This window comes from Poecilia latipinna, unplaced genomic scaffold, assembly GCF_001443285.1.
Source record: "Poecilia latipinna isolate Pla-1442-1.1 unplaced genomic scaffold, P_latipinna-1.0 Scaffold1259, whole genome shotgun sequence".
NCBI lineage: Eukaryota > Metazoa > Chordata > Actinopteri > Cyprinodontiformes > Poeciliidae > Poecilia > Poecilia latipinna.
In genome coordinates, this window is record NW_015113875.1 from 141,411 (window position 1) to 153,166 (window position 11,756).

Here is an 11,756-nt window from a genome sequence, read left to right on the forward strand (position 1 = left end):
GTTTTTGCAGTGCTGTAAGTAATGTCAGTTGCTTAAATTAACTTTTTTGTGATGATAATCTGACTTGAGCTCCACCTGTATGTGCTTCAGTCATTAAGTCGCTTCTCAGCTGCAGGGTTTCAGGTTTGTGTTGATCAATCTCCACTTAATTTTTTATTTTCACCACACAGATCGTGGCTGCATGCTGTAGCAGGAAGTCTCTGACTAACTGCTTGAGCTGCATGTTAAATATAATCGTCCTCTTGTCAGAATGAGTCAGATTTAGACATCTGCATGCGTATCCCTGTTGTGACCTCCACATTATTTGCATGGGATAATAAAATCCTGCTTTTGTGTAAAACTTTTCCAGGATCGCCAATAAATGTAAAATTCATACATTTTGACACTGAAATACATCTCTTTTCTTTTATTCAGGAGGAAAAAGTGGTTTGCCTCTTAGTTGGAGTACATTTTTTGCCAGTTTTCAGTAATGTTTATGTAGCTCATCTGCTTCATAAAGACATTAAAACATCCTTAATTAAAACCTGCTTAAAGAGACAGTGAACTACTCTCTTCCACTGCTTATTAAATGAGTCCAGACTCCCAAGACGATGCTAAGACAAAGCAAGGCCGTTTCACAGTTGAGCAACTGTGTGGAAAATTGCAATCCCCTCCAGTTTTATATCTGGTCCTTGGCGACTATGAATAGGTTTTGGTTTGAGGATGTGGCTTTAACAATTGCATGATATAGGAAAGAGCTTAACCACTCAGAGAGCACTGAAAGTTAATTTTAAATAAACAGGAGTTATGTAAGTTCTTCTGTTGGTTCAGTTTTACTGCAGAGTTTTGGGCCAACCAAAGGCGATGGAGGGCTGTGGGTTTTTTTAAATAAATGTTTTGACACAAAGTATCTTAATTTTTTTTTTAAATGATTACCATTTCAAACAAGTTATTTCTGATTTGCCAACAAGATAAATAGCAAGTTTGGCTTAACTGCTAAGTGTAAAAGTCATAATGTTGCCTGATCAGACGACTCTCGTATGAAATGATCACACACTGACTTTTTTCCAACCCTTTGAATGTCATTTACCTGGCATGCAAAATGTATTAATGATCTGTCCAATTGAGTGAAAACATAGCAAAAAAAATTTTTAATTAATTAAAAATACCGGGCCCAAGCCAGAACCTTGGGATACCACAGACGTATTATTAAATGGTTTGTGTATTCTTGAGTAACGATTTTATTATAGTTCCATTTTTAGATGAACAGTAATGGACGATAGCAGCTGTCGTAGTTGCTCCTGTTGTGATTGTTTTGTATTAGTTTGACCCTCCTCTGCTTCATCTCCCTTTTTGTTGACTTTCCCTGCTGCGCTACCAGAAAATACACCGATTCTCCAGCTTTGATCACAGCTCTGCAAACTAATTATCGTAGCAGCGAGTTTTGTTTTTACATGTTGCACTTTTGAAATCTACAAACATCCCTCCCCCTGCCTGGTTTGTGATATCTGTCATGCAGCAGCTCAGCTAAGATCGTCTTCAACATGTTTGGAGATGAGGCTGGTGAAACTGTCAGGACACCAATCCAGTTCATCTAAATAACCTTGTTTGGGTGTTTATTTTGTTTTTGTCTGCTACCTCCGGCTACGACCAGATGTGTGCAAACCAAGCAGAGCTCGTTCCCCTTAGGGGATGTTTCCCTGCCTCCAGGCAGATCAGAATATACCTATGAGAGAGTTTTTGGTCCCTGAACTGCAAATGAAGATGTTTTTGTTGACTGCTTTTCTCGAGTGGAGATGCTTTATCTTTTAGTATCAACGCAAAGATATTAAAACCTCTGCTCTTGTTGTCACATTTTAATCGCAAACTTCATTGTATTTCTGGTGGACTTTATGTGACCAGCACAAAGTTGGATAAACTTGTGAAAAGGAAGGAAAACAATTGGGGTTGAATATTTTTGTTTCTTTTTAATCTAAAAATTCACTCCTCTATACCTTTATTGGTTTTATCTCCAACAGCTTCACATATATAAAGAGTGAAATCTTTGGTCTCTCTCCTTCAGAAACAAACCAAGCTAATCAGATCTACAGCTTGGTGATATGGCTTAAAATTACATTTCCAATTTTTTTTTGTATCTAAAATTGTATTTCCACTTTTTCTCTTACATAAATTTAAATGACAGAAAATATCCTAATATCTTAAAAAAAAAAAAATTCAACCATTTCTTAAATGAATTGACCTGAATTCAAAATGAACATAGATTAAATGGGGGGGGGATTAAATTAAACCTAATTAAAAAAATTAAATTAACCAAAACAGAAAAATGTATAAAAATCAATCAGTTTAATATTTTCACAATTATTCACTACTTTGTTTTGGTGCATCACATGAGTCCCAATATTACCTGACTGAAACTTGTCTGTCTTGTATAAAAATCGTCTTAGTCTCTTCAGCAAAGGTTCTTTCTGGGCTCCTCCTCACCTTTGAAACGTCCAGAACTGGAGTTAGAACTGCACCAGTGGTGGGGACTGGTTGTTTCCAGTCTTTCATGTCTGAAAGCCGTCGTGCTGGGTCGAGTGGATTTTAAAATATTGATTGTTGAACCGTCTGAAGAGCAGGAGATTGTTGACCTTTTCTGTTGGACTCTGTGATGAACTCCTCTCCTGTTTTCCCTCCTTTTTTGAGCCGAGAGGTGCAGATGGGAAGGAGTTTTGCAGTTTTAGTCCTAAATACAGAACATTTTTTTTTCCATCTTTATGTCCGAGATTGCTCACGTCAATTCACACGTATGAATACCTTTTCATTTTGGGTTGCATGTAAGTCCATCTTCAAATTATCACTAGCTGCGTTTCCATAACTAATCTGCGCAAAACTTTATCAATATTCTACAAATGTCGAAAAAAGCGCAATTCCATTAAGTAAAAAACGCTATTAAAATCACATGTGAATAAGTTTGTTCACGTGATGAGTCATTAAAAATCATCTTTCTCCTACCACTTCCTGTCGCCCTCTTTGTCTTTTTCGCCAGTAGCAACATCCGATTGTTGGTGTTTTCTTTATAAAGTGGTAATTTTGTGTGCTTATTATGTAGCCTAAAGCACAATGAGCTCCCTTGATTGAATACACTTTATTTATTGATTGATTGATCACATGACTCATAGTTTTGACGCAGCTGGAAAAACTAGCTCATTGGGAAAACATTAGATTTTTTCCCCCCGGTGTTTCCAGTAAATAAATTTGTCGTAATTCCAATCTGCGCGATTCTATAGTTAATAGAAACGCAGCTATTGTTCTCTGGGGAAAATAAAACGGGAAGTTTGGAGCTGCTAGCTTAACTCCCAAACCGTGTTGTTGTTGTTGCGGTGAAACCGCATCGTGTTCGTGAAGATTTATCTCGCTGCCCCTAAACCGAAACATGCAGTTGATTAATTGAACACTGCAGTCTATTATAATTCTTCCATTTTCATTACCTTTGCTCCTCCGACCGACAGGCACAATAATAATCTTTGTAACTATGACTGAATGGCTCCGGCACGCACGGGTCCAATAACCGATCCCTCCCGGAATAGCCATTCCCGTAACGTTCCCCCAGCCTCTGCTGCTACAAAATGCTTTATTGCTTTGTTGAAGCTCGCTTTTCTCAATTTTCTCCCCAAGCCGACACCACGCACTCGCTTTGTTTCGTCTCTTTTATCAGAGAGAGGTTTGACTCATCGCTTCCTCCCTCCCTCCTCCTCTTCTTGCTGCCCACAGGATTATCCAGAGCTACGTGCTAAGAGAGGAGTCAGGGGCCCTCTCATCAGAGGCCTCGGATATTAACAAGGCCCACCTCATCCGGCGGGGAGGCATCATGGCGTCGCTCTACACCTCCCACCCGGCGGACAGCGGCCTGACCCTGGACCTGTCTCTGGAGATTAACAGGAAGCTGCAGGCAGTGCTGGAGGACACGCTGCTGAAGAACATAACTCTGAAGGTAAATTCCCCCCAAGCGAGCCTCACATCACTGCTCAGAGGAGGAAGAAGCTGGATGAAGGTCTGGTTTAGGGCCGATGATGTGAACGTATTTATTTCTAACCTTGGATTTATTGCATCACTTTCATGTTCCACCATTATTGACGCCATCAACGCCTGAAACGATTAATCGTGATGAATCAGTTATAGACATAGTTATCAGTTAAGTATGGGAATAAATCATATCCAGAGTTGCATTTACTCCATTACATTTACTTGAGTAACTTTTTGAAAAAAATTTACTTTTTTTCTAGTATCTGAGTGAAATTAGTGAGAGAAAACTTTGATTAAACCCTTTGGGCTGAAGATCTTCTGCTTGACTGGCCATCTGTATGAATATCGATTATTGTTTATTGATGGGCGATTTTCAGCTACTTTTTATTCACCAACCTGGAAATAAAACTATTTTATAGTTTAAATGTTTTTCAGGTCTGAATCAGAACCAGTTCTCAGAAAGTCGTTTCCCTCCTTCCGTCCGTTCATCCATCTGTCCATCCTTCTGTCTATCACTCCATCGATTAATTTGTTTAGTATTCTGTTTTTTCCATTCATCCCTCTATCCATCTGGCCATTCATTCATTCATCCATCAATCCTTTTGTTTATCCATCTATCCTCCTTTTCCCTCCTTTGCTTCCTTTTTTTCCTTCCTTCCTCATCTCCATCCTTCCTTCCCTACATTCTTTACTTTCTTCATTATACCTTTCTTTTCTATCCTTATACCATCTTCCCTTCTGTCTGTCCTTTCTTCTTTCCTATCTTCAGCTGTAATTTCTGCTGTAAATTATGATTTATTGTTTAAATGTCTGAAACGATGGAGATCTCTCAGATCAGATCATGAAGAACTTAAAAAAATTTCTCCTATGTTTCCTACAGAAATCACATCACATCTGCGTCGCATAATGAACTGTTTAATCTCCAGACAATAACAAAATGTTTTGTTTTTAAAATCACTTTAAACAGGCCCGTTTGAATGAAGCACTGCGTTAGCTTGGCAGACAATTTGCCGACGCGTGAATGGCTGAATGCTGTCAGAGATCGATGAAACCATTAGTGGTCCCGGCTTATCGCGGCTAAAACGGCTTCTGTCAAAACCAAAGATGGACGAAGAAGAAACGAGTTCCTCTCGGGGCGGCGGGTCAGATTCAGGAATTCAGCGGACAACAGGATGCGTCATCCCTCTCCGTCAGCAGTTCAGCTAATTTGCAGAGATGCACAAATGTTGTTTTGAAGCCGTACTCAGCTTTTTGTAAGGCTTTTGAAAACCGGATTGCTTTTTTTTCCCCTTCTCTTTCACTTCTTTAAAGATTAGTCTTTGTCCAGAATATTAAGCGCAGCTGTTCAGTCCTCCCTCCGTCACATCAGCCAGAAGACAGAAGGATGCTTCAGCTGTTAAAGCAGGATATTAATGCTTCTTTTGGTTAATTTGTCCCTGTTAAATTGCTCCTGATTCTCACTTCAAACCAACAAGAAAGGCTTCAGTTTGTAGATGTTGGCAAATTAACTGCATTCGTTTATTTACCTTTCCTTTTAGTTATTAAATTTTTGAGCTTTACTCATTCATTCTTACAGTTAGTTGCAAAAGTATTCACACATTCACATTTAATCCCATAAAAGCCACAAATTTCTATATATTCTGAGTTTTTATTATGAATTTATTTTGATAAACTAACATGAAGTAGTAGTGCATTATAAATCGTATGAATAATTTTTATACAAATCAGACTTTAAAAATATGTGGTGTACATTTTTATTTAAGCCTCCTTTGTTCTCTGAAATCCTTAAATAAAACCCAGAGCAACTAGTTGCCTTCAGAAGTAAAAAAGCAGCAGCAAATTTTCAACCATTAAAGGTGAATTTTGTCTGAAACGACTGTGAAACCGTATAAATTGTTTTTATCAAATAAGTTTCATTTTTATGTTTAATAAATTTTCTTCAGTGGCACAAATGTATGGAGAGCCATTTCATTCATAACTGAATAAGTAAAAACTGTGAGAATTTATAAATAATCCATCAAGTAAAACAAATGGACCAATGAAATAAAATAAAATATTATTTAAAAAAAATATAATACAGAGCTTATTTTGTTGATCACAGATTTATTTATTTATTTATTTATTTATTTAAATATTTATTCATTATTTATTTCACAATGGTGTTTTGTGACACTTATTTTGTAATGCTACTTACAAAATAAAATGGACTTTTATTTAAGTCAGTTTTATTTTTGATTCTTCGACAAAATAATATTCTGTTTTTACGTCATTGGTCTATTTATTTATTTGAGTATTCATTCATTATTAACAGTATTTATTTATTTTATTTAATTCCAAATGAAACAGCTTTCCTTACAAATGACACCAAAAAAAGCAAAGCTATTGCTAAAAGTGCCTCATTAAAAACAACATTCCTTACACTGAGCGGTGTCATTCATTTTGGAAATGTTGCACACGTATTGCATGCTCAGGACACCCAGCAAAACCGCTACAGCTAGCATGCTTTTAATGCTTTTAAAAGCAAAAGTGAACTGCCTTAAAGTGGACTAGTCAAAGTCCAGACGTAAATCTAGTTAAGAATCTCTAGCAAGATTTGAAAATTAATGTTCAGACATTTTACATGCAGTGTGACGTAGCTTGAAGTGAGATATTTAATGACAAATTTAGCCTATACCTGTGAAAATCCCACTAAAAAGAAAATATTTCTGGTTATAATGCGACACGATTCTGAGATTGTGGTCAGAAGAATGTCAGCCCGTCGCGGCCACCCTTTCAGCGCATGTCATCATCCCGTCTGCATGCACAGTCACAACTTTAGCTTCTCTAAAAAGCATGTGGGCTCCAGCTTTGATAAATATTTTCACATTTCGCAGCCAATCAGCTTCCTGTTGTCAAACTTCCAGGCTCCCGCCTCAAGAGCCCAAATGTGAACAGTAATTGTAATAATGTGCAGGAGTATCTTCTGGCAGAGGTTTTTTTTTTTTTTTCCCCCTTTCAGCAAATGAAGGATGATTGGCACAAAGTGGGGAGTAATGATATGAAACACTCACCGGGAGAACAATAACAGAACAAAACAAAAACAAAAGAATGTCCTGACAAAAGGCAAATCAAGACTTCACTTTTATTGCTATAAATTATGGAGCTTTTCAGTTTCCAGGTCTGATTGTTGTTGTTCCACAAACAGTTTCTGTTGTCAACATGAAAAACATTTTCTATACATTTGTGTTTTTAACCAACTTCCTTTCTTCTTTCTTTTCTTTTGTTCTTTTTGTGCAGGAGAATCTGCAGACTCTGGGCTCTGAGATTGAAAAACTGATAAAGCAGCAGCAGAAGAATCCAGCAGACGGGGTCAGGAAGAAGTGAAAATGAACTACTTGACCAACTACTACTTCTACTCCCGACGAATGAAGGGGCGTCGCAAGTGCCAGTGAGACGTGGGACCTCTTGAACCGTTTCTGTCTATTTGGAGGAAATGTCCGAGCTTACTTGAACCGTTGCTACTCCATGCACATTGTGCCACCTCTATTTATAGACCCTGACACGAGAACTTTTCTTCTGGCCCACATTTTCCTCCCCAAAGCTTTGCCAAGAGAACTCTTTGGACTTGAACTTCCTCGCGGCGTTGTTGTGAATGTTTAGCTAAACCTCCGTGGAAGCTAATTGCCAGTCAAACAATGCAGGGTTCCTTTCCATTTTGGAGAAAAAGTGTGAAATCTGGTTTCAGTATTTTTCCAGGTGTGGATTAATATGGAAAGAGAAGAGCTTAAGAAAAATATTTATTTTCAGACTTCATTGCCTGGCCCGTTTTTAAATGGTTTTTTTCTCTGTCCTTTCTTCTTTGTGCCATAAAATTCTGTCTATATTTTGTCTTCTCCCTGTTCCTTCCTTCCATTTCCTTCCTTCCTTCATTCCACTTATCTTCCCTTACTTTTTCCTTGCTTCCTTTACTTCCTTTCTTCCTTCCCCATGTCTTTCCTTCTTTACTTCCTTCCCTGTGCCCTTCCTTGTTTATTTACTTATTTCGTTCATCTTTCCTTTCTTCCTTCCCTGTGTCCTTCCTTCTTCCCTTACTTTCTTCTGTCCTTATTCCTTTTCTTTCGTGTCCTTCCCTAATTACTCCTTTCCTCCCCTCCTTCCTGTCCATTGTTTTTCTTTCTTCCCTCACTTCTTTGCATCCTTCTTTACTTCCTTCCCACCTTTGTTTTTTCTTCCCTCCTTCCTTTTGTTGTTTCTTGTTCCGGTCCCTGTGTCCTTCATTCATTATACCTTTTGGTCCATCCTTCCTTTCCTTGTGTTTTTTCTTTCTTCCCTCGCCTTCTTTGCATCCTTCTTCACTTGTCTTCCTTCCTTGTGTCCTTTCTTCCATCCATTAAAACCTGTTAATGGGTTTGGCAGAAATGTCTGCCATGAAATATTAACCTTAACATTTTTAAATTTGAAAATGAATCTAAAGAACCAAGAAGTCCGGAAGAATATGCATTTCTTTCCAAAGACGTGTAGGAATCCTGAAGGTAACTAAACTGAAGCGGTCATTGCCAGCATCCCATGAAGTCTGTCTACAAATAAGCCAAATACATTTTTGCTGACTCAGCTGAACATCTGAAGCAAAACAACAAAAAGCAGATCAGTCCTTTACTTTAGGAGAACCACAATTCTACTGCTGCATTTTCTTCTGTTTATTTTTTTATTATTATTCTTATTTTTATTATTTTGCCCCCGCCCTGTGCAGGACTTGTGGCCAGTGGAGCAACGTAACCTCTCATCTGTGTGGCGCAGGTGGCAGATTTCAGGAAGCATCTTTGCAATGTTCCCCTGTAGCCGGCAGCATAACACCACCTGCTCTTCAGCTGCATTAAGCTGGAATCAGCCTGTGATGAAACGTAATGTCAAATGAAAGGTTGAAATGTACAGCTGGTCTTAAATTCTCCCACGATGAATGTATTTTTTTTTCTTCTTCCTTTAAAATGTATAATTTTTTTTTTTATTTCATTACATCTGAGTTGTAGTTTTTATTATCCTCGTGATTTTTTAGTTTTTGTTCTTAAGGGAATGTTTGGGAATTTTGAAGTAAGTCTAATTATAACTAAAAGGTTATAAGTCGTAACTCCGTCGCACCAGTTAGCCTTTCAGTGGCTAGGAAGAGTGCTAACACTCCAGCCAACTTCATACACTTACAACGCAGATTGAAACTTGAACCCAATAAAGTTTGATTTAATGTCATTTCTAAATTAAAGTTTTTAAGTAAGATGATTAAGTATCTTTTTTCCATCCGCCAGTTAACCCGTCTGGAAACACTTGACAGGTTCCACTCAGTGCGCGTTTCACACAGGAATGTAATTTATGGCGCACCGCCTCAAACTTCCATTTCCTCTATACATATTTTATCAGTTTCCGCGTAAAAAACTAATGAACACAAACATGACTAACGCTTTAAAAGCTGGGAGAATGTAAGTCTCTTGAACCAGTCCGATATTTGTCAGATTGTTTGTTTTAAGAAGGTAGAAGTCCGCTTTTTTAATGGTCCCCTCCGAAGCTAGCTGTTAGCTTTAGCTTCTCTTACAAGCTAATCGGGATTCATCTAAAATGAAGATGGCTGTCTCTAATCTTGAAGTGATTAGTGCTCCAAACTTTTTTTTTTTTTTTGCTTTATCCTCACTAAAAACCTGTCTTGATTAAACCCAACATTTGTAGTAACATGTCAGTGTAAATGTTTTGTGACATTTTAACCATTCCTGGTTTTACACGTTGAGCACAAAAAGTGTATTTGCACTCCATGTAGGATGTGACTTTCTTTTTCTTCTTTTTTCTGAGAAAAAAGACAAATATTTATGTTTGTACGCTCCCTTTCTCTTTTTGTAGTCCCATTACATTAAATCGAGAGTAGAAGAAGAATCAAAGGCAGAGCAGGAAGTTTGTAGCTGCAGCTCAGGAAAGCAAAAAAAATATCTAGGGACAAAGTGCAATCCAATCCGTTTTTTGTGACTGGTGGTGTATTGTTTTTATCTTCGTTTGTGACCTTTGAATATTTAAATTATGCATGTGTGCCTTCTTTAACCTCTCCAGCTGTTGTGATAATACTCGGTGTACATGCTTTAGCTGCCCAGGCTTGTTAGATGGACCATTAAGGCCAGTTTTTTTCCTTCCTGAGTCTATCTGCCACCATGAGCATGCACACGCCTGCAGCTCTCTGTAAAAAGAAAACAATATTAGGGTGATCATTCAAGCCCTGCAAGATGGAGGTTAAAGAGCAACTCTTGTTACACAATGCTTGGTTTCCTCTCACCTCCTCTGATCTAATTTGCTGCAGCTGCTACAAAAGATATGCCTGCTCTTTTTTTTTTTTTTCCTTGTTTTAAATGGACATGAATGGTTACAGGCTGATCCTGTCTCCATTTCCCCTGAGGCTATGCAAAAGTGGACCGCTACGTAAATAAAGATAAAGATGAAAGTCTCGCTATCGAGGTCACAGAGACCTTAAAGCCTCTCTGCTGCGGCAGCCACTGCCCTGCATTTGATGGAACTTCACGTTTATTGCATCCGATCTCCCTTCCTTACCAAATAAGATCAATTTGTAAACCTGCAGGCAGCAGAAAGCTTCAATTTCATCTCATATTGAAACAAAACAATACTAATAAGACAAAAAGGAAAATTTGCCTTTAAATTTTGGCTTCGTTTTGTGCAAAGTGGGAGGATTGCTTCACAGATGAATTCTCCTTCAAGGTGCTCAGTTTTTGTTTTTGTTTTTTTCTCCAGTCTTGCTGTTTGTTTTTGATGCAGAATTGAAGAGCTGCCTATGCAACAGACTGGCATAGGGTATTCCAATTAAGCCCACAACTCTCTGAGGTTTTCTAATAGGCTTTCTCAGATTGTTCCCCTGCTTCCCCTTCAAATCAGGCTGGATATTCGCTGATCTCAGATTTGCTGCGTTCCTTGAAAGCCTTGAAACGAAGCCATGTTGCAGCTTTGTGTGGATGAATGGCTTATGTTTCATGAAGAAAATGGTGTTCAGTATGTGCCGATCTGTAAAAGGAAAAAAAAAAAAGAAATAAATGAGAGGTCTGTTTTTGCTGTTCTGCAATGATTTCCCCCATTCCTGTTTTGTGGAGTATTTAAACTGTGATTATTATATATGCATTTGTAGATAAGCCCTGTAAAATGATGAGATGTTTTTAAAGAAAAAAAAAATGATTCTGGATGTTTGTACATACTGTTTCCAGGGAATAAAATAAAATGAGTAAATTTTTCTCTTCTGGTTTCTGGTTTTTATCATTCATGACATTAAGTTTAAAATATAACAACCCTCTTCACTCTACTGATTTCTTAGTCATCCATCTTCTAAAACGGCGATGTCAGCAGTGTTTGAGGTCGTCTACATGACTGCGCTGTCAGTTAGAGCAGATGATTGAAAGCAGAATCGCTTCTGCAACTTAAAAAGAAAAACCTCAAAGGTGAATTTTTAACCTTTAAGGGCTTCCTAATTGTCTTACTGCAGCTTTAAAACATGACTGGTGCATTTAATTTTCCTAAATGTTTATGAAACCAAATCAGTCATTGTTTTCAAGAGTGTCAAAGTACTTATACCTTTAACTTTTCCACAAATAGAATGCGTTTTAGAAGGATTTTGTGTGGCAGACCGACACAAAATAGCACTAAACTACCTTATATTGTCCTTAAGTTGAATCCAATTCCAGTTAGAGGTCACCTAATAGATAAAGAATCAGAATCAGCTTCATTCACAAAGTTTGTGCGCAAGAACAAGATATTTGACTTCA

The 11,756-nt window shown here is 37.8% G+C and overlaps 1 protein-coding gene across 2 annotated transcripts in view; it reads left to right on the forward strand.

The window, feature by feature from the left end:
* Positions 1–7,931, forward strand: part of ccdc186 (coiled-coil domain-containing protein 186) — a 35,357-nt gene extending 27,426 nt beyond the window's left edge. For both annotated transcript variants that reach the window (XM_015054544.1, XM_015054545.1), the window contains exons 15-16: positions 3,733–3,952; positions 7,261–7,931. In XM_015054544.1, the coding sequence (XP_014910030.1) occupies positions 3,733–3,952; positions 7,261–7,347 (307 nt within the window). In that variant the 3' untranslated portion in view covers positions 7,348–7,931. The remainder of the gene's footprint in view (positions 1–3,732; positions 3,953–7,260) is intronic.
* The last annotated feature ends 3,825 nt before the right edge of the window (positions 7,932–11,756 follow it).